The sequence below is a fragment of the Crocodylus siamensis genome, chromosome 4 (assembly GCF_052110815.1).
Source record: "Crocodylus siamensis isolate JL-2025a chromosome 4, ASM5211081v1, whole genome shotgun sequence".
Classification (NCBI taxonomy): Eukaryota; Metazoa; Chordata; order Crocodylia; family Crocodylidae; genus Crocodylus; species Crocodylus siamensis.
Genome location: NC_143398.1, coordinates 166,990,749 through 167,016,724, shown reverse-complemented (window position 1 = coordinate 167,016,724; position 25,976 = coordinate 166,990,749). Strand labels below are relative to the sequence as shown.

Here is a 25,976-nt window from a genome sequence, read left to right as displayed (position 1 = left end):
CCCTTGCAGGGTGGGTGGGCTAGCCTTAGCTCAGGCTGTCTACTCTTGCTGAGCAGGGAGCATGCTCTAGTGCCCTCTGGCTTCTGGCCTGGACTGCTGCAGGCATGTGGATGCATTTCTGGAATCAAAAGTGAATATCTATTTACTTGCTTATCGGTTCAACCTATGCAGCTTAGACTAACCTGTGAAGACTGAATCAATTCAGCTTCGGCTTTTTGACTGTTTGTACTTAGTCTAAATGACTATCCATTGAAAAGATATAGTTTACCACTCTTTTCGATCATGTACATCACACATCCCACTGCCACCTCTATGTATTCTACGGCAAAACAGAATCGTCTCAGACACCATCCTTCAAAATGCCCCATGTGTAAAAGGTGGTTGACATAAGCTGCACAATAAAGAAGAACACAGCTCTGACTGGCATAAAAAGGAAGTTAGGAAGGCCTCATCTGAGCTATACAAGAACCATACCAACAGACCTACAGTATTGTCAGGAATGAGCTATAGCCTACAACTACAAGTATGTAAAGAGGGAACAAAAAGAGGAAACAAACAGGACCAAAGTCCTGTGAATAAAGAGTACATAGGCCTACTGAACAAGAGTAGGTAACTAGTATTTAACTCATGGTCATAAAATGAGCCACGAAATAATAAATGAGTAGTTGGGATGACATAATAAATAGCAGACAAGTAAAACAGATGTCTTCACTGAGTTTGGAGAATTTTTGAAGGAAGTAAAAATATTAACTGCTCCAAAGTTATAACAGTTTTAACCATACTTCCCACAGCAACAAGCCAATGTTGTTGGGACATAAATGCTAATTAATAAGTAGCCTTAGAAGTCTGTGGCCAATCAAAAATGTGTACCCAATTAGCAAGGGAGGAAATGCAAAAATGGGTCTATCTTACGCATATGCATTAGTGATGGACAGGGTATATGACAGGCTTCCTGAGAAACCCAGAGTAAGGAGGAAGAGAACATCAGAATTGTAACCATCTATTCTCTCACTTGCTTTAAATCCCTTAGTTACAGTAGGAATGCTGGGCATTTTATATTGCTTTCTTCTCCTTTGTAAGATTACGATAGTGAGGTTTTGCTTAGGCTTGTAAATAAAGATTTACTATATCAGTCTCTCTTATGTCTTCAGGGTTCTTCAGCCAGTGATGATATCTACTGTACCTGACAAAATGTAAACCTCATGAAGTAACAGTTCAAATGACCAAAAAAGGCTACAGAGGCATCCTTTTACTGTCAGATATATTGTTGACCTACATTTGTGATGTATGGCATTTTCATCAATGCTGTCAGGGATAATCTATTATAGAACACTTTCTCAGATCAGCTGTTGGGAACTTGGTCTTTCAGTAAAAACATCTTCACCATGGTGAAGGCAAGCATTTTGGACCAAATCCAAGCTCTTCTTCACAAAACCACAGATCAAACAAATCACATAACTGGCCTTCTTGGTTTAAGACAAAAGTGGGGGCAAACGTGGCACTGGCTCCATAGCTGCAGTCTCTGTATTTCTATAGGCACTATAAGCAACATTTTTGGAAGTGCTTAAGTGATTTAGAGTATCTACACTGCAGTCAGACTGAACATCATGTAGACAAGCCTGGTGGGCTAGCTGGAATCTAGTTAGTTTGGGTACTAATAATAGTGAAGCTGGGATAACACAGGGTTTCAGCTGTTAAGTACACATTGCTCCAAGCAGGCTGGTACAGCCCAGACTGCTGCAGTTTCACTGCTACTGCTATCTAATCTAGCCAATTCAAGTATGCTTGCACATGCTGCAGTAGCTGCGTCTCAGTTGCTGCGTACTTACCATGGAGCCTAAATCTCACTGAAGGACCTTTTACCTGACACAAAGGGGCTAGAACAGAGATAAGCAACTCAAACAGTACTGTGTAGATAAACTCGCTGCATCCACTCTGTATGTGCCACCTCCCAAGATGGAAGCAATGTAGATGCCCCAGTGTGAAACTTGGCACATGCCAATAAACTCTATAGAGCTTAAAAACTCTCTTGAATTTACTGGTATGGGTCCAGAGCCACAATGAGGTGACTACGTGACTTTCATTTTGGGAGGCAGCACATATGGACGGAGCATGCCTATTTGCAGTACTCCCGGTCCAGTACTGGAGCAGTGTAGATATCATCTAGCAGCCCTATATGTGATTAGGAGAAGAGTTTCCAGTGCAGGCACCAAAGATGACAACTGTAAGCTGGCCTTCTGAGGACCCTTTGCAAGCTTAAGCATAGAGGGTGTGTTGCAGGCAGAGATCTAACACATAATGCTGAGGTCCATAAAGCTGGAGGGATGCTTCATAACTTAACTGTACAAGTCATGCCAGAATCCTCTCTAAGCCCTGAAGGAATTAAGTGGCTCAAGCCTGTCCCTTGGGCTTTCTGCTATGTGTGCTGAAAATTGTGGCTCCCTCCTCTTAGAAACATTAACTCAGATTCTCACCCTATTAGCAGGAATTTCTAAATCCCTCCTGGGCTCCACAGAAATTCAGTTACAGTGATCAGCCTCAGATCAGGATTAGGGTAAGAAGCCAACCATACGTGAGTTACCACAGAAAAATATAAACCAGGAAAGGCAAAGCCACTGATTTCCAAAATCATACGATCTATTCAGGGAGCTATTTCAAAATAATTTTTGTGCTTTACATTCAGAATTTCCTGAACTATATTTCAAGTGCAGAAAAAAAAAATTCAATTCAATTTTGAAAATATGATCTAGGGGCATCGCCATACCTGAATGCTATTTCTGATTTTCTGCATGTATGGCCACTTATTTTGGAGCATGAGTGACAACCTGGGAGGTTACCCTGTCAGACTTTGCTTAACTTCTGAAATTTTCTAAAATTTTTCTAAAATTTTTTAGAAAACTTTATCCAACATGGTTACAAATGGATTATATTCTTTAGAAACAACTATAACTGTTTGACACTGAAGGCCTAACTCTTCTTCCATCAACAAAAAGTTTGAGTTTTTAAAAGGCAGATCCCTGGATATGTTCAAAGAAGTGATATTTAATAACTTATTTGCATTTCAGAAAACTGTAACTAATTAGGAATACAGAAAAATATTCTGACAAAAATAGGTGCAATTTCTGCCAGCTATTTTTTTTTCTTTTTTTTTTACCTTGGCATTCACAGAATATCCTAATCAGTGCAATTGCTTTTGCTACATCCATGTGTAAGAACAACTTCTATTTATATAGCACCTTTTATTGTCAGGAAACCCAAAGGCTTTTTGCAAAATACACATAAGCGCTTACTTCAGTGTCACTGAAATGCAGCCATCACTGGATGAAATGCATCACTTAACCAGTGCACAGGAACTTTACATAATGGTCTAAAACAAGATGTATACACAACTGACACAATGAGCAGAACTGTAGATGGATGGAATACAACTATCCAAACTGGAATTTGGCCAGGACTCTGTCATTAAGTTTTCAGGACAATTACCTTAGATGCAATCATCATTGTAATTACTTGAGAAACAGACTTCACACAAGTTTGGAGAATTGCTGCCTGTATTCTGAACTGTACAGGGTTCCCAAGTTAGTGTGGGTCAAACCATGAGGAGACTCTACAGCAGAAGAATAAACTGGGAGCTTTAGGTTTATTCTAGTGGTGAGGAAAGAAAGGTGGTTAACTGCATACAAGTTATTAGTAACACTTAATTGACCACAGAGATACACTCATTATAAATGGCCTTATAATTTTATAAAAGTCATTACACATGAAGACAATACATTCTTTTATTTAAAAAAAAAAGATGTCTTGGTTTATCTGATGAGTTTTAATTCTCCATGGTAATGACACATAACTGGAATTCCCAGACTGAAATGAGATCATCTACGCTCTGTTTGTTGAAACCAAAGAAAAATTAACTCCATCACTTTAATCACTACTAAAGTCCCTACGTACTCTATCATCAGCTGAGAGAGTCAGAGGTGGGAAATAAGAAACCATTAGTTGAAAGTAAAATTAACTGTAAAAATCCTGAGAAAGAGGAGTGTGAGCAGGACCCAAACCTTGCTTACATGACAAACCTGCTGATAAATATTCTACCCCATACAAGTCAAACACTTCTGGGTTGGCTAGCTGGCAAACATTATCCCTTTCCCATTATCCTGAGGGAGACAAGGAAGATGATCAGGAATGATTAATTTGTAATCAACAAATTACTTGCATCTGTGCCACACATGAGCTGTCGGCATGGAGTGGGGCCTGTGCTTTCAGGTAGCTCCAGAGCCCAGAGGAAGAGTGCTGCTGCTCCTGCTCGTTCCCTCCTTTCCCTGCTGCTGAATTCAGTAGAGAGGGGAAGAGTGAACATCAGCAGTCTTCACCCCCTGCAATCTGAAGCCATGCGAAAGCTGGGGTTCCTGCCAGACCCAACCCTGATCAGCTGATGAGCTCAGAGCTCATGCTAACCTCCAGCTGGAGCCTGTGTTGACCAGGCAGTGAGCTCAGGGCTCACTATGCATGTGCAGTACAGCCGAAGTGAGTGGGGGGGGGGCCAGGACAGGGACCAACTCCCCCATTTCTGGGTCTGCTATTGTCCATAGCTTTTCTTTTTTATCATTTTCATCTCCTCCTAGTATCCCAATAACACCAGGATTTCCTAGCTTGTGTGTAGTTAACATTTTCAGCAACTGCTGGTTGAGATATCACATGCCATTGTATAAATATTCAGATCTGGCACACTCTGGCTGTGAGTAAAATAACCTTTTTTATTTTCATGAGAAGACAGAAAGATTTAAAAACTGGCACAGATGAGAAGAATCAATTTCATTTTTCCCCCCTAATGTGATCACTCTGGATCTACAATTCTCAGAAATTCAGGAAGGCTAGCAAGTTTGGGGACTTCACTAGATCAGTGCAGGCAGACCAAGTTGACCCAGCAATGCGTCTGCTCCTAGTCTGATTAGATAATCTGCTCTTATCATAATTTTAATCTATATGGGTTCAAATCTGAGAAATTTCAAATTTGGATCTGGATTCTGAATCTCTTACAGTGGGGAATTTCCAGTCTGTTTTGAGTTAGTACAGAGATTTGGGTTCTGATTTTCTCCAAACTATGAGTATTTATGCCACTCCAGTAACCAGAACGGACTGTAAACTATCTGGATTTCCTTATCTGGTGGAACCCTTAGCTGGCATGAAGCTGACAAACTGCTGCTGCCAGACCTTGGTGTGAGGAGGTTTGTGTTGATGGTATGCAATTAAAGCAAGCACTTTTTTGTATCTTTTTCTTGACTATCTGATGAAGAGAGCTTTCCAACACTGTATTCAGATGAAAATGAGAAATTGACATATCCCTTCCTAAATATTTATACATCTGGTCGTGTCACAAACTTCCTATTAGCATTTATAACAATGACACAATATACATGTCTAAAATTGATTCCAGCTTTTGAAAACACTCCCATATCAGAGCTCATACAGCCCTCTCAATATATCTAGCATAATACAAGGCATTTGCAGCACAGAAAGAGGCAGCGAGGAAGTACATTACAGGCCACAATACAAGTTTCATGCTCCAGCACTTCTTAAGCCCTTCTTCCACCTCGTATTTCCAATTCCTCTTTTTATGTCCACTCATCCATCTTGCTTGCTCAGGCACATATTGGCCATAAAAATCCCATGTACATTTATTAACACCATGACACTAATGAAACCTTATATTTCTTATAGCCCCTAACTCCAGAGGCAACCCGTTTTAGAAACCTCATGGTGCTGGCTGAATCACCAAATCATAGGAATTTCAGTTTTCTTTTTAACTCAAAGAAAAACTTGACCATCTTTCTTTAATGCCATCAACCTGGAAACTTGACAGCAAGGATTAAAAATTGCTCCTTCCTTCCCACTTGGTTATTGGAAAGGCTGTGAAAGGTAATCAGTCTTGTGAAGCCACACTTTACAGTCTGCATAAAAATGCTATGATTCCCAGTCCTCTCCCCAACCTAATTGAAAGTGCATAATATCACACAGCTGGGGAAATGTAAACTGTAAACATATGCAATATATCAAACTATTATAAAAAACCTGTTACTAATAGGCACTTGGTGATCAGCAGAACCAAGAGGGATCTGAAAAAAGAGTCATTCCTGCTGCAAAATATGAACTTTTCCTGGCTGAAAGAAAAAAAAAAAAGCATTCTCTCAGCAGCACAGGAATTGGATTGGAGGCAGTTCATTCATTCTGTTTGTGAAACATGGACCTTTCTATTTCACTGCTGCTTTGTATGGATAGTTTAGGGGTACTACTGAAAAAAATTCTGTTTTTCAGTTTAAGTGGTGTAAATCCAGAGTAAAACCATTGTTTTCTATGCAGTATTTCAGGTGTCTGGACAAACAAAACACGCAAACAAAAATTAAAATCAGAGACTCTGTTACTGGTTTCAGCAACAAACAGGAATTTTTACCTGTCAGCAGTAGCCTGTGAATGATGATGCTTGTTTATCTTTGCATAGAGTCCTTCCAAGTACTCTCTCTCCACTGGAACTTGAGGGCCATCACATGGGTATCCAAAGGTTTCTGTTGCCAGTGGGGATGATGGCCTATAGACATTTGCTACAGGGTAAACCTCCCTGAAATGATTTACTCTGGCATAATTTGGGTCCATCTCATCATCATCGATATCAGGTCCTGCAGGGCTGGTGGAGTAATCAGCTAGTCCTCTGGCCTGTTTTTGCCGTAACTCCTGATGCTTTGCACCAATCCTAAAAATGAAAAGAAGAAAAGCTTGAATTTACTCTAGTAGCAACAGTAAAGCACTGACTCATCAAGCAGAATTACCAAGACACCTCTCTGCCATGCTGAACGCAAATTATCTGCATAGTCCTTCAACAGTGCCAAATGCCAAATGTCAGCTGCAATTGCAAGTTGCATCCAGAGATTTTTTATTCCATTCCTCTAGCATGCATCTTCCTAATGAGGAAAGTTATCATTCTGCCAAGATGAATGGAAAGTAACATTTTTCCTAGGAGTTTGTGTGGAGAGGTTGTTATGTGCTTGCACACTCTAGTGATCACACACATCTGCCTCTTAACAGTTTTATTACATCTCAACACAGCATAGGCTTAAATATCTAACCAAGTCTTCCAACTTTTCATTCAAATTAGCCAATAAAAAGATTATTACCTCTATGGCCACTTGACCCACCCAGCTTCTTCTAAATAAATTAAGTTGTGAAAAGTGGATTAAACATGAACATAAATGTGAAGGTGGCACAGTTGTTTGAAACAGAAGGATCAGAAGCAATTTGCTTGAGATTTAATTTTTTTCCTACATAAATGGGGGACATCGTGGCTCATTATATAGGGGACAGGGACAGAGTAAAACAGAGAAGAAATTAATAGAATCCTGACAGAGATGAATTGGTACGTATAAGTGAATTAAAGACTATTACTGGCTGTATTCCACTGTGATAACACCTTAAGTGGTATTACAAAATGCTGCTGCTAATCAGAGCCATTGTGTAATCTGTCGGGAATAGGGATGGTAAAACATATTCAGGTAAATTTCAAACCCAGCTGAATGTCAATGATTTAACATTTGCTCTGGAAACAAAAACTTGAATAAGGTTCTATGAGTGTGCAATTTCTGTTAAATACTCAGTGACTCCTTAAGATAATGTTATCAAACACAGTGTCAAGACTGTATTCTGACCACTGTAGGAAGCAGTACCTCAAACTAAATGCCATTTATGACACTGGAAAGGACAAAAGTGAAGAAAACACATATCACACATACTAGCTGCCATTAAAAGTTAATGTCCAACTACTGTTACCATATCTGAAATAAAATACCACTTCATTATACCTGATCAGTATAGTGAATGTACAGCAAGAATAGTAGGAGACCATTAATGGGGTGAAACAGACTTTGATGCCAACTATGGTAGATCACGGTGTGTTCAAAGGGAAAGGAAATGATAAATGGATATGTACAGAAAATTTTTTGGGAGATCTTGGAAGAGATGGAGCCCTGGAAATAAGACAATCAGAGCACATAAAAACAATTTCTAACTAAACTTACCCTGTTTATCTTTCACAAAAGGTAAGTATTTTAAAACCTACTAGATTATATTATTGTATTTACTTGAATATAAGATGACCCTCCAATAATTAGATTCTACACATGGAAAAATTTAAATTTATCATTTTCCATGTATATAATCTAACTATTACAGGTTTCCCTTGAATTTGTCCCCCTCTCACTGCTAGAGCAGAGAAAATAAATCGGGGGGGGGGGCAGGGGATGGACTCAGGTGACTTACTTGCCCTCTGCTTCCCCTCTTCTTCCCCCTAAAGCCCTTTCCCCCTCTACTTACTGTCAGATCCTGAGCACATAGAAACAAGGAAAAATCTGAAAACAATGACCTTGAAATAATTATACCTAAATAATCATAATTATGTATAGGCAGTTCATCCAGAATTGATGCATTTTACCTTTTTTTGAAACTGCTGCAATTTTGAATACACATACGCCATAAACACATTTTTAAGGAGCAATTTTGTACCTACTTACATATAGTACAAATGTTGCATGATATTAGTTCAAAGCCAAAACACTCATGATTTACCAGAAAGTTCATTGGGCTGGGCCCCAGCAAAGTCAACAGCATTTGAAGCTATGTTAATCCCACATTTCAGCACTGCCCCGATGTATGTATGTACTCCAGATACCATCCCCACAAAGGGTCCACGTGCTAGTTACCACTCCACCCCCCCACCCACTCATGACTGGAACGAGGTGCTTTTGTCAGAAGTCCTGGGATACTCCAAAATTTTATAAACAAATGAGGTGCAGGGCAACCCATTCTGGCTCCACCTCATGGAGGGCAGGGCCACACTAATCACATGCAACAGGCTGAAAGAGCGGGCAACAGACGGATTTTGGGTGACAGGGTGGGACCTGTTTGGTGATGTTTGCCAAATATTTAAGGCTGGTAAAGAAACAAGAACAATTGGAAATAGGAAAGAAAGGTGCAGATAGCTGTGGGAATGAAGGGGAAGTTGAGATGTATTCAATTTTGTGGCTCACCATGACTGGAAAAAAGAGTTGGCGCTGAGAGGGACTGCATGCAATAGGCACTACCATATATTATATTTAGATGTGTTGCATTAACCTTTCCTTGTGGTGGGTTCCCATCTGTATGTTTGCCCGATATAGGCCATATGTTTTACAGTCATGCTAAGTGTTGTTGCATTTAGTCAGCTTCATAGTTGGCTTCCATAACTGAGCACATGCTGCTTTTGGCAGTTTAATGATAGACAGTGTATTTAATGATGTTTTCTTGTATGTGAATATAAAAGGGGCCTTCCCCCCATGCTGACTGGGGAAGAAAAACCTCATCTTGTAGTTGAGTAAATATGGCAATATGTAAACAGCAATCTTTCAAGACCTTTCCCTAGTATAGACCAAGACTCTATTATGGTATAATAATCAGTATGATGACCATACTTGCAATTTCAAACCAAAAACACATCTAGCAGTGATAAGGGTGCTGTAGATGGTAGCATTAGTAGGTGTCAGAACTGTGCAGGCAAAGATTTTAGCAGATCCATGTGGGTAGAAAGGATGTTTACTTCCTCCCTTCCCCCAACCCCCACTTTTTTCTCAGCTAAATAGCAAGCTTTAAATCCTGTGCCCCTCTTCCCTTCAAAATAAAACAAACATGTTAATGTAACAGATGGGTTAAATAAAAATACCTTTTGGTGTTCCCATTTTTCCCTAGTTATTTAAATCCCATTCCATTTACTGTATTTTTTAAAACAGTTATCTTCATTCAGATGCTGCTATTTTTATTAACTTTTAATATTCTGATGGAAGGAAAAACAAGAAGAAAGAAGTTGTGATCCAACTATAGTCCTAAAACTTTTTAGATCTTCTGTTTTCGTTTTCTATGTTTTTATTTTCTCTTCTGAGTTTTCATCAGGCTCTTTTTCTCCTGCTCAACCTCTGCTTCTCTCACTTTATCCTTCAGTCTACTCTTCTTTTTCTTCCCCTCCTCTCACTGTGCCATACACACTCATTCAAATGCTAGCTCAGGTGAGCAGCCATCTGTGGTTGCTAGTAATGTGGCTGAGCACTTCATAGCACTGCTAGGATTCAGGATAAGTTTTTGATTCTTTATGAATTCTAGTTCTATGTACAGAGATTTCACTGAGCAGTCTCGTGGAGGGCATGTCACGGTGTTAACAGATGATAGATTTGGTCAGCAAGGCACATATGCTTTCACTTATCTTGCTGTCAATTTCAGTGGCTTGACTGGATGATGGCTCTTTCTGGATTACCCGAAATTGACAGGATTTGGAAACAGTGGGAGAAAAGCCTGTCATTTTTCCAAAATAAATAAAACAATAATAATAATAATCATAATCATAATATACAAAGGGACAGGGACATTGGGATAAACCTTGAGAAAAGGGACATTCCTTAACTCAGGGACACTGTCATTCTGGAGTGGGCAGAAAAGCAAACATGAATATAGGGCTATAAATAAGTACAAATGAAAACAAACCCTAACAGGCAGTTGTTGACTTTCATTTCTATACTGCAGCATCTAAACCACAAACCAGTGCTAACACAGGAATAATTAGTGACTAGATGGAAATATGCAAAAGCTTTCATCCTCCAAGGATTCCTGAATCAAGATAAAAGAAAAATTACATAGCAGAGAGATTTTTTTGGGGGGGGGGGGAGGGGAGAAGACCCACCCAGACAGTCTGTGCCTGTGCCTGACAGAACAAATTCACCAATATTTATATAAAATAATTTTGGGAAAGCTATCACCTGATCCATTTGTGCAACAAAACAACCTTCTCAGGGAGAGTAAAATCTATGGGCCCCCACTTCCAGGGATGGTTGCTGCACTACAAAGACAGCTATGCATTTCCATTGCAAATAGATTTGCAGACTTCAATACAGTAGGGGAGGGAGGTCTGTATTGCTGATTTCCATCTTTCATACATAAAGGGCCTTCAAAAGAAATCATCTTACAGAAAGATTAATATTTTATATGCCCCACATGTAAAATATGGTTAGAAATGTAAAGACAAAGATACTTCGTTAAAAAAACAAAACAAAACAGAAAGAGCTGATACTTGTAGAACCCAGCCATTCCCTTCAATCATTCCCTCCCTGTTGTCCTGTCTTTATTTATTAAAGGATTATATGGCAATTTGAGATTACTACTACTACTACTCCAAACTCTGAAAAGTGCTGAATGTTGACAAACATCTCTAGAAAATGGACTTTGTTTTCACTTCATGAAAAATGGCCAGTGCCCACTAATATCAGTGAGGTACACCTATTTACCCCAACTGAAGATCTAGCTCAGTGGTTCCCAATGTTTTTGTGCAGCGATCAGCTCTTCTAACACAAGCCCAAGTGCTAGAATTGAATGTTTGTGGGCCTCATGATCCCATCTGCAAGTGCCACAACTGCAATTAGAGTCACAGTTCCCAGTTTGGAAAGTTACAAACTAACCCAATCTCATTATGGTCAACATCAGGGAATTGCTAGTGCTATGTGTAGAGATAACAGGGAACCTCAAAGATGTGCTAGCAGTCTCATTGGGCTGGTGTGAGACAGCTTAAGAAGCAGCATATAATAGTCTAGGGTGACTATATGGTATAATTTAAAATTTGGGATGCTATCAGACTGCCTACCCCACCCCACCCCTCCATTGCTCCAAGCAGCAGGGAGTCCATGACCTGTTAATGACCCAGTGTTCTTTACTTCACAGGTGTTAACAATCACTGCAAAGTAACGATTTGTGTTAATAAGGCTTCCTACTTCACAACTCCTGCTGCTCTGTACCCTGCATGCTTGTTTGAATTTTCACTAGCCAGCAGCAACCATCCCCTGGAATCCAGGGCTGTCCCAGCCAATCTGGACATCTGGTCACACTATCAACGGGTGAAGACTTGGGGCAGCTCATCAGAACCTCCAAAGTAAGAGGAAACGCACTTTGGACCAGGGAATAGGTGCACCTCTACCTTGCCTTGTGCCATACTTCGGACCAGTATAATCTCAAGCACTCTAGGGATTCCAGGCTTTGACAACAAAAAGAGTAGTACAACACAGTGGTACCACACAAAACTTGCTTTCATGTCTGACAGTGAGAATAATTTGTCCTGCTATCAATACTGGTACACTCTGCACAACAAAAGCTGGAATTAGGTCACCATAATTTTCTTTTGTTCCTGTGAATAAGCCTAGTTTTTTCAAATTTTCCTTATGAATGCAGCCTTCAATCGCTTTCACTGCTGTAAGCTAAGCCTGCTTGAGAACAATTATTTCCGTTCTATATTATACTGACCAGTCAATACCAGGTTATGTGAATTTCTTCATGATCAATGTTTCATCTTTTCAACAGGGCTATTATAATTAGATAATATTTCTTGTTTCTTTCTTACTCTTCCATGGAGATCTATAAAATTTGCTCAATGATCTCTCTTTTACCTTCTCTATTTTTCATTTAAATTCAAACCCTCTTAAGATATGGGAACTGAACTATGCCGGCTGTATCATTTCTTGCCTTCTACATACTGATTCATTGTAGTTTCTTCCCCTTTTTCTAAAGTTTTAAACACCTTGATTACATATAATCACTATGTCTGGCGGTTAAGACTATTTTTCTACAAACCATACCAATTAGGGCCCACTTATCTTTTACTTTGCTTAGCCAAAATAACTGCCCTATTAATTTCCTCTCTTCTCTAAACGTTGCCTTGGCTCCTAAACCCACTGCCCATTACTCCTCTCACCCGTCTGTGGCTTTTTCTTATTATTTGGAGCAGTGATACCACTTATTCCCATCACAAAATGTCAAATCAACAGAACTGTCAAAACAAACAGTTTTCGAACTACATTGGGCACATGGCAATAACAGAACACCCCAACATGTACCACAGGATGGGCTGGTTAAACAACTTGATGCAGATTTGTAGCAAGAGATAAAACGTCACCTGCTACTCTGACACTGGTAGTGAAAATAAATAGGAGGCAGCAGCACAAGTCATGATCTAAACAACTTGGTGGTAATGCTAAATTTATATAAACTTCCTGATGAGGGAAGATCCACAGAATGAAGGGAAGCTAGTTATATTTCCTTTTGAACCTCATGTCATTTTGGTTCACTTTGTTCTGCAACCCACTAACCAGTGAAATCATTATATGGCAACTGCATCAACTTCCATTAGCAAAACTTTTGTAAAAACATAACCAGCTCATGGAGGCAGTTAGAGAAACAACAAAGAAATGCTGTAGCATGTGCCGCCCTCTAACTTCTTGGGATGCACCTTTTTCATTGGCATCCAAAATCAAATGCACATAATTCCTGCCAAAAGATGTGTGTGTGTATGTAATAAGATTATGGGCAAAAATTTTCAGAACTTAAACCTCTTTTCTAAAGTGGCTTAGGCACTAAACTAAATCTTACTGAAAGTCACTAGAATTTAGGAGCGGAAATACCTATGCCACTTTCGAGCCTGTGACTTGGCTAATTTTTGAAAATTTCACCTTAACTCTAAATCTAAAACAGCAGTTTGGCAAGGAGCTGACTGGGAAACTAACCCAAAAAAACCCTTCAGGAATGGAATAATTTTATTAGGAAGTAGCTAAGGAAATGGCAGACATCCTCACGCGACCAATGGCAAAGCTATTTGAGGACTTGTGGCACTCAGGAGAGGTCCCAGAAGACTGGAACAGCGCCAACGTGGTGCCTATCTTCAAGAAAGGGAGAAAGGAGGACACAGAGAATTACAGGCCAATCAGTTTGACCTCAATCCCTGGTAAAATCCTGGAAAAAATTATCAAAGAACCCGTTATTGATAGGTTAACAGAAGGCAGTATTTTAAAAGACGGCCACCACGGCTTCACTGTGGGCAGGTCATGCCTGACCAACCTCATTTCCTTCTATGGTCAGGTAACTTGTCACCTGGATAAGGGTAACGAGGTTGATGTTATATACTTGGACTTCAAAAAGGCATGTGACTTGGTCTCCCATGATGTCCTCCTGGTAAAATTGGGAAATGGCAGCCTTGACTAGTTTACGGTCCAGAGGCTAGGTAGATGGCTCCAAAGTAGACCCAAAGAGCATTAATAGACAGAACTGAGTTGATATGGTGGAAGGTGACCAGTGGCATCCCTCAGGGTTCAGTACTTAGACCAGTGTTTTTCAATATGTTCATCAATGATTTGGATTTGGGTATTAAAAGTGTACTGGCAAAGTTCATGGACAACACCAAATTATGGGAGAGTGTGGTCATGCTCGAGGACAGACTGGGGAGACAGGCTGACCTGGACAGGCTTGCGAGTTGGGCAGATCATAACCTGATGATGTTTAACATGGAGAAATGTAAAATGCTCCATCTGGGGAGGAATAACCTGCAACACACATATGGGTTCAGCAGTGCTACGCTTGCCAGCACCACAGCTGAAAGAGACCTGGGAGCCTTGATAGACCACAGAATGAACATGAGCCACCAATGCGATGCGACAGTTGGCAGAGCGAATCAAACCCTTGTATGCATCTACCAATGTATCTCAAGCAAGACTAAGGATGTCATCCTCCTGCTCTACTCGGTGTTGCTGAGACTGTAGCTGGAGTACTGCATACAGTTTTGGGTGCCACACTTTAGGAAGGATGTGGAAAAGCTTGAGAAAGTCCAAAGGAAGACCACACACATGATTAGAGGTCCAGAGAGCAGGTCAGACAAGGAGTGGTTGAAAGACATGGGACTGTTCAGCCTGGAGAAAAGAAGTCTTAAAGGAAACTTGGTGGCCTAAGTATATCCGGAGTGTACATAGGGCCTAGGGGGGCATCTGTTCACCAAGGCACCCCAGGGGAAGATAAGAAACAACGGACTCAAACTGATTGAAGATTGCTTCAGATTGGACATAAGGAAAAACTTTATGACTTGAGTGCCTAGGGTCTGAAACAGACTCCCCCAGAGGTGGTACAGTCACCTACCCTGGAGATCTTTAAAAAAACCATCTTGACATGCACTTTGCTGGGGTCATCTGACCCCAGCAGTCTTTCCAGCCCAAGTGCAGGGGGGCTGGACCCAATGATCTCATGAGGTCCCTTCCAGCCCCTAATATCTATGAATCTATTAAGGATATATTGTTAGGCTCCTTCTTCCTTACAAAGCAGGCAGAAGACAGATTTTCTAAGGTTCATGTTCTCAGGTCCTTGCGAAGATTACAATACAGGGATTAAACAGTAGCTGACCAAGGTCAGTAGATGAGGAGACTGAAAAGTACCTTCAACAGTCCCTTAAAAGATAGAGTAAAAAGCTCTGCTCCCCCTCCCCCGCAAGATACTGGCTGTAGCACAGACATAGTGACAGGAACCAGCAGTCCAGGCAATCACCCCAACAGGAAAGACATTTTGCAAATAACTAATGCAACAAGCCACAGCCTTAGAGCAGCAGCAAGGGGGTAGCAACAACAAATGTCAAGTCTGATGCTACAACAGCTCTAGGCTTACAAACACCAGAATGAAGGGCAGACTGTAACACCAGCAAGAGGTACAAATAGCATCTCAACAAAACTGGCAACTGCTAGACCTTAGAGGACTATAATGGGGACTTTAGACCAGACAGCACTAAGAGGACCCATACCCTAGCAGTACTAAGAGGACCTAAAATTGTGAAGTGAGTGGGTAGGGAGGGGGCAGAAGGAGGCAAGGTTAATTAAACAGGCCACGATCATGATCCACACTCTTATGAAGCTATCAGGATGCCTTATGACCTGAACAGGCAGTCTTTAGAGCCTTAGTCACGCAAACTGCCCTGAACTATTCTCTGTAAAAGTCACCAAAGCAGTCTGGCTTGAGAAAAATGAAGACATGTATCAGTTCTGATTTTATAAGGAAAAGCTTGGTTGGGCATGCAACCTTAGGCATTGACCCACAAGCTCAAGCATGTCAACTGTAGGAGTTTGAGGCCTGAACCTCAGTCTGTACAATTAAGTGGCAGTGTCTGTGATATGGGTACAAAGGCACTGAGGCAAAACCCTGAGGCAAGCAGTCCAGCCATTATTACCTGCTTCCTCACCCAGTTTGCACTGCAAACTTTCAGCCCATTTTTTGTAGTCATTTGCCTAGCCACAAGTAAAGAAATATTTGCTCTGTTCATTAATCCCTTTGCAGCTGTTGCAATATAGGGTTTATGTACTCCTCCTGTACAACAGTATAAAACTTTTATTCCATAGCCACACTGGTTCTTCATGGGAAGGAACAGAATATTCCAGCATGCAAGCTCTTCCCTGTTGTATATTTCAGGATGAGCTGAATAACGAGTGAGCACAGCATGCAGTATGTAACCTAAACTTTGTCAGTCACCTCCTGTAATGATGCCATGAAAGGAATCTGTCATCTGTTAAAGCAAGGCTGCAGTTTGGTTTGTAGCAATGTAGACAAGAGTCCAAAGTCTTTTATTTGATAACACTGAAACTGTTCAAGGCAGGCAGATAATATACTATTTTCTTCCAACCAGCATGAACAAACTTCCTGCTCAAAACATACAACAAGTGGTAGAACAGTCTTTTATTATTTACCAAGTGGGGACTGTGTGCTCAATGCTGTGAAGAGCACAAAGGATGACACGATTTGTGCCCAAGGTGCCAATCTAAGTAGACAAACAACACAATCGGATAGAAAATACACTGGGTGACCAAATGATGGATTTCACAAAGCCTGGTTCAGGGGGGTTTGTTTTATTTTTAATAGGAGCACAGCAACATTTTTTGTTCTGGTGGATTGAAAGTGATAAGAGAAGAGCAAGGAAGGATTTGCAAGAGAAAAATGCTTGTGCAGAAATAAAGGATGTTCCCAGGGGTAGAATAGAAGGAGGAACAATAACCAGCATAGATGATGTGTACAATAGGAACAGATAGGCAGGAGCCATAGGTGCATTAGGATAATTTGCATTCTTTTTGTGACGGAAGCAGTGAAAATGAGAGTAGGTATGCAAGAGGTTTAAAAGGTAGCCGAGTTGCACAAACAGGCAGGGGGTCGGACTTGAAGATCTACAAGGTCCTTTCCGACCCTACTTCTATGATTCTATGGTTAACTAAAAGCGCCTACACAGCACGTGTATCAGCATTGCTGCATGTCCCCACACTAAAAAAATGGCAGTGGGGCGCTTTGGACTAAAGCTCATTAGACATGTTTTATTTCAAAGTGTCCTGCTGCCTTTTTGTCAGTGTAGAGATGTGCGGTGACGCTGATGCATGTGACATGCAAGGCTGCTGGAGTGCGTCAATTTCTGTGCTCCAGTAGACTTGATTAATTGAGCCTGCTCCAGCGCATCAAAGCAGGCTCCCCGCATGTGTATAAGTGCCCTTAGATTTCAGTAGGGTTTAATGTTTTAATTCCTTTCTAGGTTCTAACGAGATATATTTTGGTGGCTAAAAAACTGTATTTTCATTCACTTGCGTAACAGTGGGCCAAATATATTTTGCCTTCAGATGTCTGGATGCCACACTCACTGAACTAAATGAGTATTTCATATGGATATCTCTGGCAGAAATTAGTCCATTGTTTTAAATTACTTTATCTTTCTTCTTCATGCATTAATTTTCTATACAAATCTTATTTATAACCTGTATTTCAGACCTCTAAGAGACTCACTTGTGTTTTGTCAAACTCTTAATCTGTGGAGGACGAATACCTTAAAATGGAAAGTTGAAGTATTTTTCATAGTAGTATAGTAGTAGGCAACCACTGATCCTTCTGGATCATGGTGAATGTGTGAGAGGTCACCAAGACGTTCAATGCAGATGCCTAGGCAAGAAGCATGGAGGAATGGAGGCTGCCTAGACCTTCCATTCCCCTTTTACATCATTGAGATTGAATCCAAAGGCCAGACTGAGTCCAGACGTTCTGGGTATAACTAAGGGATATCATATGAGGGCAAATGGACCGTGCCCATGTAAGCAAGCCGTTAGTATCCTTATAACTAACAATAAAGCATGGGGGAAAATATAAAAAGAAATCAGCTTGACAGGGAGGGCTGCTTTTTCAACTGCTTTGCACTTTGCATAGTAACTTACCTTTGCTTTGCACAGGTATAGACCCATTCTGTTCCAAGATGGTGCAGTATTTTGGCATTCTATATTTGCAACAATAGACACGACTAAAAAAGATACATGGCAGTAGAAAATCAAGTCTTTAGACCCCAGATTGAGAAGAAACAGGATTAGGTGAGAAAAAAAGTATCTTTTTTTATTTGTAAACTGAGGAAATAGGATATGGAATTGTTGAGACTCAATAAACATGAGACCCACAATATGTATTTTAGAGTTAACAATCAGAATATTTTGCTGTGAGTTAGATTATTATACATGTTCATTAAACATATCTCCACGAGCACCTATGCCAGCATTTTTCATTCAATTCCATTGTTCCAGTCTGAACAGCTTCCTCCCCCCCCATAATTAATATCCTCAGCTGTAAATAAGAATAGAAAAATCTTGTAAATCTAGAAAAATGTACTCCAACAGTAACAATTCAAGCGAATAAGAAACTAGGCACCTGGAGAGCATAAAAAGACATGTTCAAAGAAAAGAGCTATCATTTCTAATGATCAAAAACATCAGAGCTTAACATGAAATAAGACTTGTTCAAGAAATTTGCAACAGCAATGTACACACAGTGATGTATTGTGCTTAGCTGACCCAGTAGTGGCACCCTTGGGGGATAATGTCAGGCCACAGTCTGAAACCCGGGGCTTCGACTTGACCAGCACAGGCACTTGGCCCAGATTGCCACCCTACAGTTGGTCACCCAGGCTGGTCAAGACTGGTCTAAAGCTCCCAGCAAGAGCTGGTCTAAAGCTCCCTAGCTCTCTGCCCACTCACTAACACTGGAGTGGCCAGCTGGGATTAGCTGACCCTCCACTTCTCACAATTAACCCTTAACCCTGAAAAGGAAGTACTTGGGCAACAGAGTTTAATGTGATTCCTGACTGCTTTGCTGGCCCCTCTGGCTCACTCTTTGACTTTGCCCTCTGCTTGATCTTTTGACTTGCCTTGTTCTCTGATACCACCCTCTGCCTGACCTCTTGGCTTTCTGACTTGCTTCTTTGCACACCCCGCTTTTGGACTGACCTCTTGGGTTCCTGACCTGCCTTGTTTCTGGATTCTGCTCACTCCTCCTGACCCTGGTTGGCATGTCGATTCCTGAGTGGCCCCAGACCTGACTACCCACAACTTGGTGTGACAATTTGCCTGGACCCCTCCACCAATTCTCTAATGGTGCCCTCAGACCCACCTGCCTTGGATGCCACAACTCAGGAAAACCCATAAGTTAGGCAGGACTGGCTCAGCCAGCTTGCCTTTGCCCAACAAGTACTAGAAGCCCAAGTGCAGCAGTTGCAGGCTGAGAACCAATCTGTCCAGTCCCAGGTGGTATACCACCATGAAAATCACTAGTGCCAGAACAAGGATGCACAATGGCTGCAGCAGGAGTCCCTCTCCCAGTACCCAAAAGGTACCCTTCTTATTCAATGCTGTCTTTTGTTCCTAGCTCAACCTGAAAATTACTTCAGGAATTAGGCACAGATGAGCCCTATAAGATTTCTGAGGAGAAGTTTTGAATTGGGCCTCCCTGCTGGTGGAGCGTGATAAATCCGTCCTCCAGCACTGGGAGGCATTCCTTCATAATGTCTGAATGACTCCACTGGGCCCAGACAGCAGAAGCTGCATGAAGGAATCTCTACTAAGGGCAAGATACTGCTGCTGCCTATGCATCCCTTTTCTACTGCCATGCAGCAGACACCCATTGGAATGAGGTGTCCCAGCTCCACCAATTCTGGTCAGGGCTGCAGAATGAGATAAAAGATGAACTGGCATGATTGGAACTGCCCTCCAGTTTCAATGCCTTTGTGGACCTGGCAGTCTGAATTGACTGTTGTCTTCAGAAACAGAGGGAAGAAAAAATGGTACATGCTACCCTCTCTAGGTTCCCTGTCTCACTGCTGCTGCTCCAAAACCCATGCAGATCAATGAGGGGTGCCACCATCCTACATTGGATGAACAGGAGCAATGCCATTGATATGACCTGTCTTCATGATCGGGGCCCCAGGACACAGATACTTCCACTTCCCTAAGAGAAGGGACAAGGGAAATGAGTAATCCCAGGCCTGGTAAGGGGGACCAGCTAAGGGTCACTACAAACTCCTTTTATCATCCCCATAAGAGAAACCCACAGCAAACCTAAGCCTTCAAATCCTCAGCCACAGCTTTATGTCCACCACGAACTCTGGAGTAAAACCTAATCACTTCTGGTTCAAACTGCCTTACTGGATTCTGGGGCAATGGGAAGTTTCATTGACAAAACCGGGCCTGTGACCTCAGAATTTCATTACAATGGTGGTCCAAGCCAGAGATTAAGACCACAGATGGCTCATCCCTTGGGCCTGGCCCTATGGAGTGGGATACCACCACCCAGGAAGTGAACATCCATGGGCTGCAAGAGATGCTACATTTTGGAGCAGTCCGTTCACATTACTCCTTGTTTCTGGGTTTCTTGGCTTGAACACCATGACATTCTGGTTCGGTGGAAAAGCTAAGAAGTTTACTTTGATTTCAGTTACTGCTGGCAGCACTGCTAGAAAACTGGAATAGCTGCTGACCCCCTCATACAAGCAGGGGCTCTGACTGCTGCTGCCTCACAGGGTGCTCAGCCTCATGGCTGCACCCAGCCTGCCCCAGAAATAACAGGATTACATTGATATATTTGAGAAAAAGAATGCAGAGGTCTTCCCACAAACACCAGAATTATGACTGTTGCATTAATCTACAGCTTGGGGCAAAGATCCTGGTGGGGCACATTTATGCAATATCAGAGTTAGAATTTGCTGTCCTATAGGAATACCAGAAGGAAAACCTGGATCAGGCATTTGTAAGAAATTCCACCTGCGGGAGCCGCTGTCCTGGCTGTCAAGAAGAAGGATGCAGGCCTCTGCCTCTGTGTAGACTACTGGGCCCTGAACCAGGTCACCATCTGCAATCAGGCCCACTTACCTCTCATCCTAGAGGTCAATCAGCTAAAAACTGCTCATGTATTCACCAAGCTCAACCTCTGGGGAGCATATAACCTGGTGATGAATGGAAAATCAACTTCCGGACTTAGTACAAGCATTCTGAATACTTAGTTATGCCATTTGGGGTTCACCAACACCCCAGCCACATTCTAGCACTTTATCCACAATGTACTGCAGGACCTCTTGGACCAATTTATCCCCCAGCTGAACAACATTTTAATTTTCTCAGAAGACCATGACCAACTCTTACTGCATGTACAGGTGGTATTGGAGAAGCTGTGCCAACACGGCCTTTTTATTAAGCTGGAAAATGTACCTTCCAGTTTTCTGATTCTATTTTATCCCCTGAATGCTTAAAAATGGACACCCAGAAAATGCAGGCAGTTCAAGAGTGGAAGGTGCCTCAGAATGTTAAGGAACTCCAGAGATTCTTGGGGTTTGCCAATTTCTACCAGCGGTTCACTGCCAAATTTACACAAGTGGTGGTGCCTCTCACCACACTGTTACATTAAAACCCCCCAGTTTTATTGGTCTGTGGAAGCACAATGAGCCTTCAGGTACCTGAAGCAGGCCTTCGTCTTTGCCTCAGCATTAGTCCATCTAGATGCAGCCTTGCCATTTATAGTGGAAATAGATGTCCTGAGTATCACAATAGGTGAGGTGCTGTCACAATGGGTAGGCCTAGAAGAGGTCCTTATGCCTTCTCCTATAAGCTCACTCCAGGAGAATTATTAGATCTTGGACCATGAACTCTTGGCCATGAGAGCGACTTTTGGGAAGTTGCTGTACTACTTTGAAGGCGCACATTACAGGTTTTCACTGACCATAAGAATCTGGAGTACCTCCAAAAGGCTAAGGCACTCAACTTCAGTGCTCCTGTACCACACTTTATTTTTAGATAACTTAGCAGCTTTGGCCCAGAAATGGGAAGGCAAATGCCCTCTCTGGGAAGGCCGAGTCTGATGTAGGCTTATCACAGGAGCCATCTGAACCCAGCCTATTCTGAAGCCTCATAACTTCATTGGCACTGCACAGCCAGCAGACATGCTCTCCCAACTCTGTGCTGCCACTTGAAAGAAAATACCCCCGTGAGAACAGACCATCTTTACACAACAACCACACTGGGTTCAAGATAGGGTCATAATTACCTGAGGTAGGCTCTACATGCCTCCAGTCTGGCTAGTTTGACTGTCCTTTACCTGAGCCATAACTCCACATTAGTAGATGATCCAGGAACTGAGAAGACGTATCACCTCATCTCCTGCTACTTTTGGTGGTCCTGCCTGTGCAAGACAATGCAGGCTTGTCTGTTCCTGCAAGATCTGTGAACATGCCAATAAACTCCTAAAAAAGCCTTGTGGGCTTCTCCAGCCCTTTGTCATCCTGTCTTGACTGTAGTCTATAATGTTCCTGGACGTCATTGTAGAGCTCCCTGTTTTGAGCTCTACAAGGATCCTAACCATAATGGACCAACTCACAGAAATAATCCAGTTTATCCCACACATGGGCTTTCCCTCAGCAAAAGATACAGCCCAACTATGGTTGGATCAGCAGGTATGCCTCCACAGCCCCCCAGACGGCACCATTTCAGATCACAGGTCCCAATTCACCTCAGTTTTGGAGCAAAACCCTGAGCCTGCTGGGAGTTTGTGCACATCTCACATCAGCCTGCCAACCTCAGACAAATGGCCAGGCTAAGAGGACTAAACATATCTCAGAACAATACCTCCATTACTATCTTGATTTTCAACAGAATAGTTCTCATTCCTCACACTAGTAGCATTCACCTACAACAGTGGTGAATTCCAACCTTTTTATGGTGAAAATTAATTAACTTTTTGGTACCACAGGATCTACCATGCTTCACCCCCCTGCCTGCTCCACCCCCGGCCCCACCCCTACCCTGCCCGGCCCACGCCTCCCAGACAAGCTGCCCAAGTTCTAACCCCACTCACCCAGCCCAGCTCGGGTGGCAGAAGGCGTGGCTCAGCCCAGCCATGTGTGCCCTGCTGGTCCCAATCATGGAGCTTCTGACAGACTGAGATCAACTGTCAGAAGCTCCACCACTGAGATTGACTGGGTGGTGACCACTGACCTACAATAAATCTGGAGCATGGTTCAACTGGGCAAAACCCATTCTTCACTAACTATGGGTTTTACCCCTGGTTGCATCCCATGTTACCTACCAACTCCAACAACCCCATGGCCACAGACTGAGTATGCCTCATGTATAAGATCAAGGAGGAATTAAAACACCACCAGGAGAAGGCAAAAGAGGCCTATAAGAGACAGGCAGACCAGCAATGACAGTCAGGGCCTACCTACTTGATGGGAGAGAAACTGGCCATCATGGAAGCTAATCACTGCCCCTTCCACATAACTCCATAACCCACCAAATCAGGCTGGTACAGCTACAGCTCCCCTGGACACTGTTAAGATTCACCCAGTATTCCATGTGTCACTATTCAAGCTGAATATAGAAAATTCTTTCCCACATTGGACCCACCCTCTCCTACATCCTGTAACAGTTCAGGGATAGGAAGAATACTTTAACCAGGAAATTTTAGACTCAAAGGGGGAAATTGTATTACTTAGTAGACTGGGAGGGATACAGGCCCAAAGATCGCATGTGAGAGTCAGCAGAAAATATCCACACCCCTGACCTGCTGAAAAAATTCCATGGAGACCATTCAGAAAAACCTGGACAAGTACCCCTCAGGGGCTGCAGCTGTAGGGGATGGGGGGACTGGAGGGGAGGGTGGGGTGATGCCAGGCAATGGCCTCAAACCTGGGGCTTCACCCTGACTAGCACAGCCATTCATCTTGACCTGCTACCCTACAGCTGGTCACCCAGTCTGGTCAGGGCTGTCCTGAGGCCTCCAGGAGGGCCTAGCCTTCTATCCATTCACTGGCAACTGAGTGGCTAGCAAGGGTTAGCTGACCTTCCATTTCCCTTATATAAGCCCCTGACCTGGATCATGAAGTGTCTGGGCAACATGGTTCAACCTGATCCCATACCATTCTGGCTTGTGCTCTGACTCTGCTCTCTGCATATTCTCCTGGCTTCTTGACCCTGCTTGCCCTCCAATACCCTGCTTGCCTGCCTAATCTCCTGGATTTCTGAGTTGGCTTTCTTGCCCTGGACTCTGCTTACTCCTCCTGAACCTGGTTGGCACCTTGATTCCCAAGTGGCCCTAGCCCTGGATGCCCATGATCCGGTGTGACAGCTAATGAGCAAGGAAGAGGAGCACTGCTGTTGTCTGAAAAATCTAGAGTAGCTTTATGGCACATTAAAGACATAGCATAGTCCTCTTACGTTACAGGAGAAGGGAATGGCTGGCAATTATGTATGTTAAAAATGCTGATTAGTTCAGCTCACTCTCAACTCCAACTCTGGGTGGGAGTTAAGGGTGCCCAGAAAAATTGTGGCCCACAGAAACCAATCGAAATATTACCATTGTCTTTAATGGCACTGGATTTTTCTTTCTATGTGTATCTCAAATAGAATCATTGTCTCATAGAAAATGAGGGTTGGAAGGGACCTCAGAAGGTCATCTAGTCCAACCTCTTGCTCAAGGCAGGACCATTCCCAGCTAGATCATCCTACTCAAAGCTTTACCTAACTAAGTCTTAAAAAGTTCTAAGGATGGAGATTCCACAACCTCTCTGGGTACCCTGTTCCAGTGCCTTACTGGGCTGCATTACTTTCCTAGTGAGAAAGTTTTCCCTCATATCTAACCTAAACTTCCCTTGCTGCAACTTGAGACCATTTTTTCTTGTTCTGTCAACACTAAAGAACAGTCTAGCTCCATCCTCTTTGGAACCACCCTTTAGGTAGTTGAAGACTGTTATTAAATCCTTCCTCAGTCTTCTCTTCTCTAGATTAAATAAGCCCAGTTCCCTCAGACTCTCCTCAGAAGTCATGTTTCCCAGCCCTCTACCCATTTTCATTGCCCTCCACTGGACTTTCTCTACATTCTTCCTGTAGTGGGGGGCCTAAAACCAGACACAGTACTCCAGATGTAGTCTCACCACTGCTGAATAGACAACAATAATCACATCCCTAGATCTGGCAACACTCCTGCTAATGCAGCCCAGTATGCTATTAGCCGTCTTGGCAACAAGGGCAGATTGTTGGCTTCTATTCAGCTTATTGCTCACTATAACCCCCAGGTCATTTTCTGCAGAGCTGCTGCTTAGCCAGTCAGTCCCCATTCTGTATCAGTGCATGACGCTATTCCATCCTAAGTGCGGTACTTTGCATTTGAGCTTCATGAGATTTCTTTTTGTCCAATCCTCCAGTTTGCCTATGTCTCTCTGAATCCTATCCCTGCCCTCCAGCATATCTACTATTCCACCCATCTTAGTGTCATCTGCAAAGTTGCTGAGGGTGCACTCCACCCTATCTTCCAGATCGTTGATTAAGATATTGAACAAAACTGGCCCCAGGACCAACCCCTGGGGCACCCTACTTGATACCAGATGCCAACTAGACATTGAGCTACTGACTGCTGCCCTTTGAGTCCAAAGATCTAGTCAGTTTTCTATCCACCTTATAGTACATTCATCCAACCCATACTCATGGCTGGATTAACCCTTTAGTGGCACCTAGACAAACAAATTTGTCTGCCCTTACTTTTTTCACTCAATAATTATAATATGTAAAATAAGCACAACTGGGCCTCTTCTTCACTGAGAGCCCTAGGCATCTGCCTAGTTTGCCTATGCATTAATCTGGCCCTGCCCATACTTCCTTGACTTGTTTGTGAGAATGTTGTGGGAGAACATATCCAAAGCCTTGCTAAAGTCAAGGTATATCACATTCACTGATCCCCCCGCATCCACAGAGTCAATTATTTTATCATAGAAGGCAATCAGGTTGGTCAGG

The 25,976-nt window shown here is 42.5% G+C and overlaps 1 protein-coding gene across 3 annotated transcripts in view; it reads right to left on the bottom strand.

Moving 5' to 3' along the window:
• PARD3B (par-3 family cell polarity regulator beta) overlaps positions 1–25,976 on the bottom strand; it is a 765,403-nt gene that overhangs the window by 125,823 nt on the left and 613,604 nt on the right. For all 3 annotated transcript variants that reach the window (XM_090044807.1, XM_090044808.1, XM_090044806.1), the window contains exon 21: positions 6,449–6,745. In XM_090044807.1, coding sequence (XP_089900933.1) covers positions 6,449–6,745 — 297 coding nt within the window. The remainder of the gene's footprint in view (positions 1–6,448; positions 6,746–25,976) is intronic.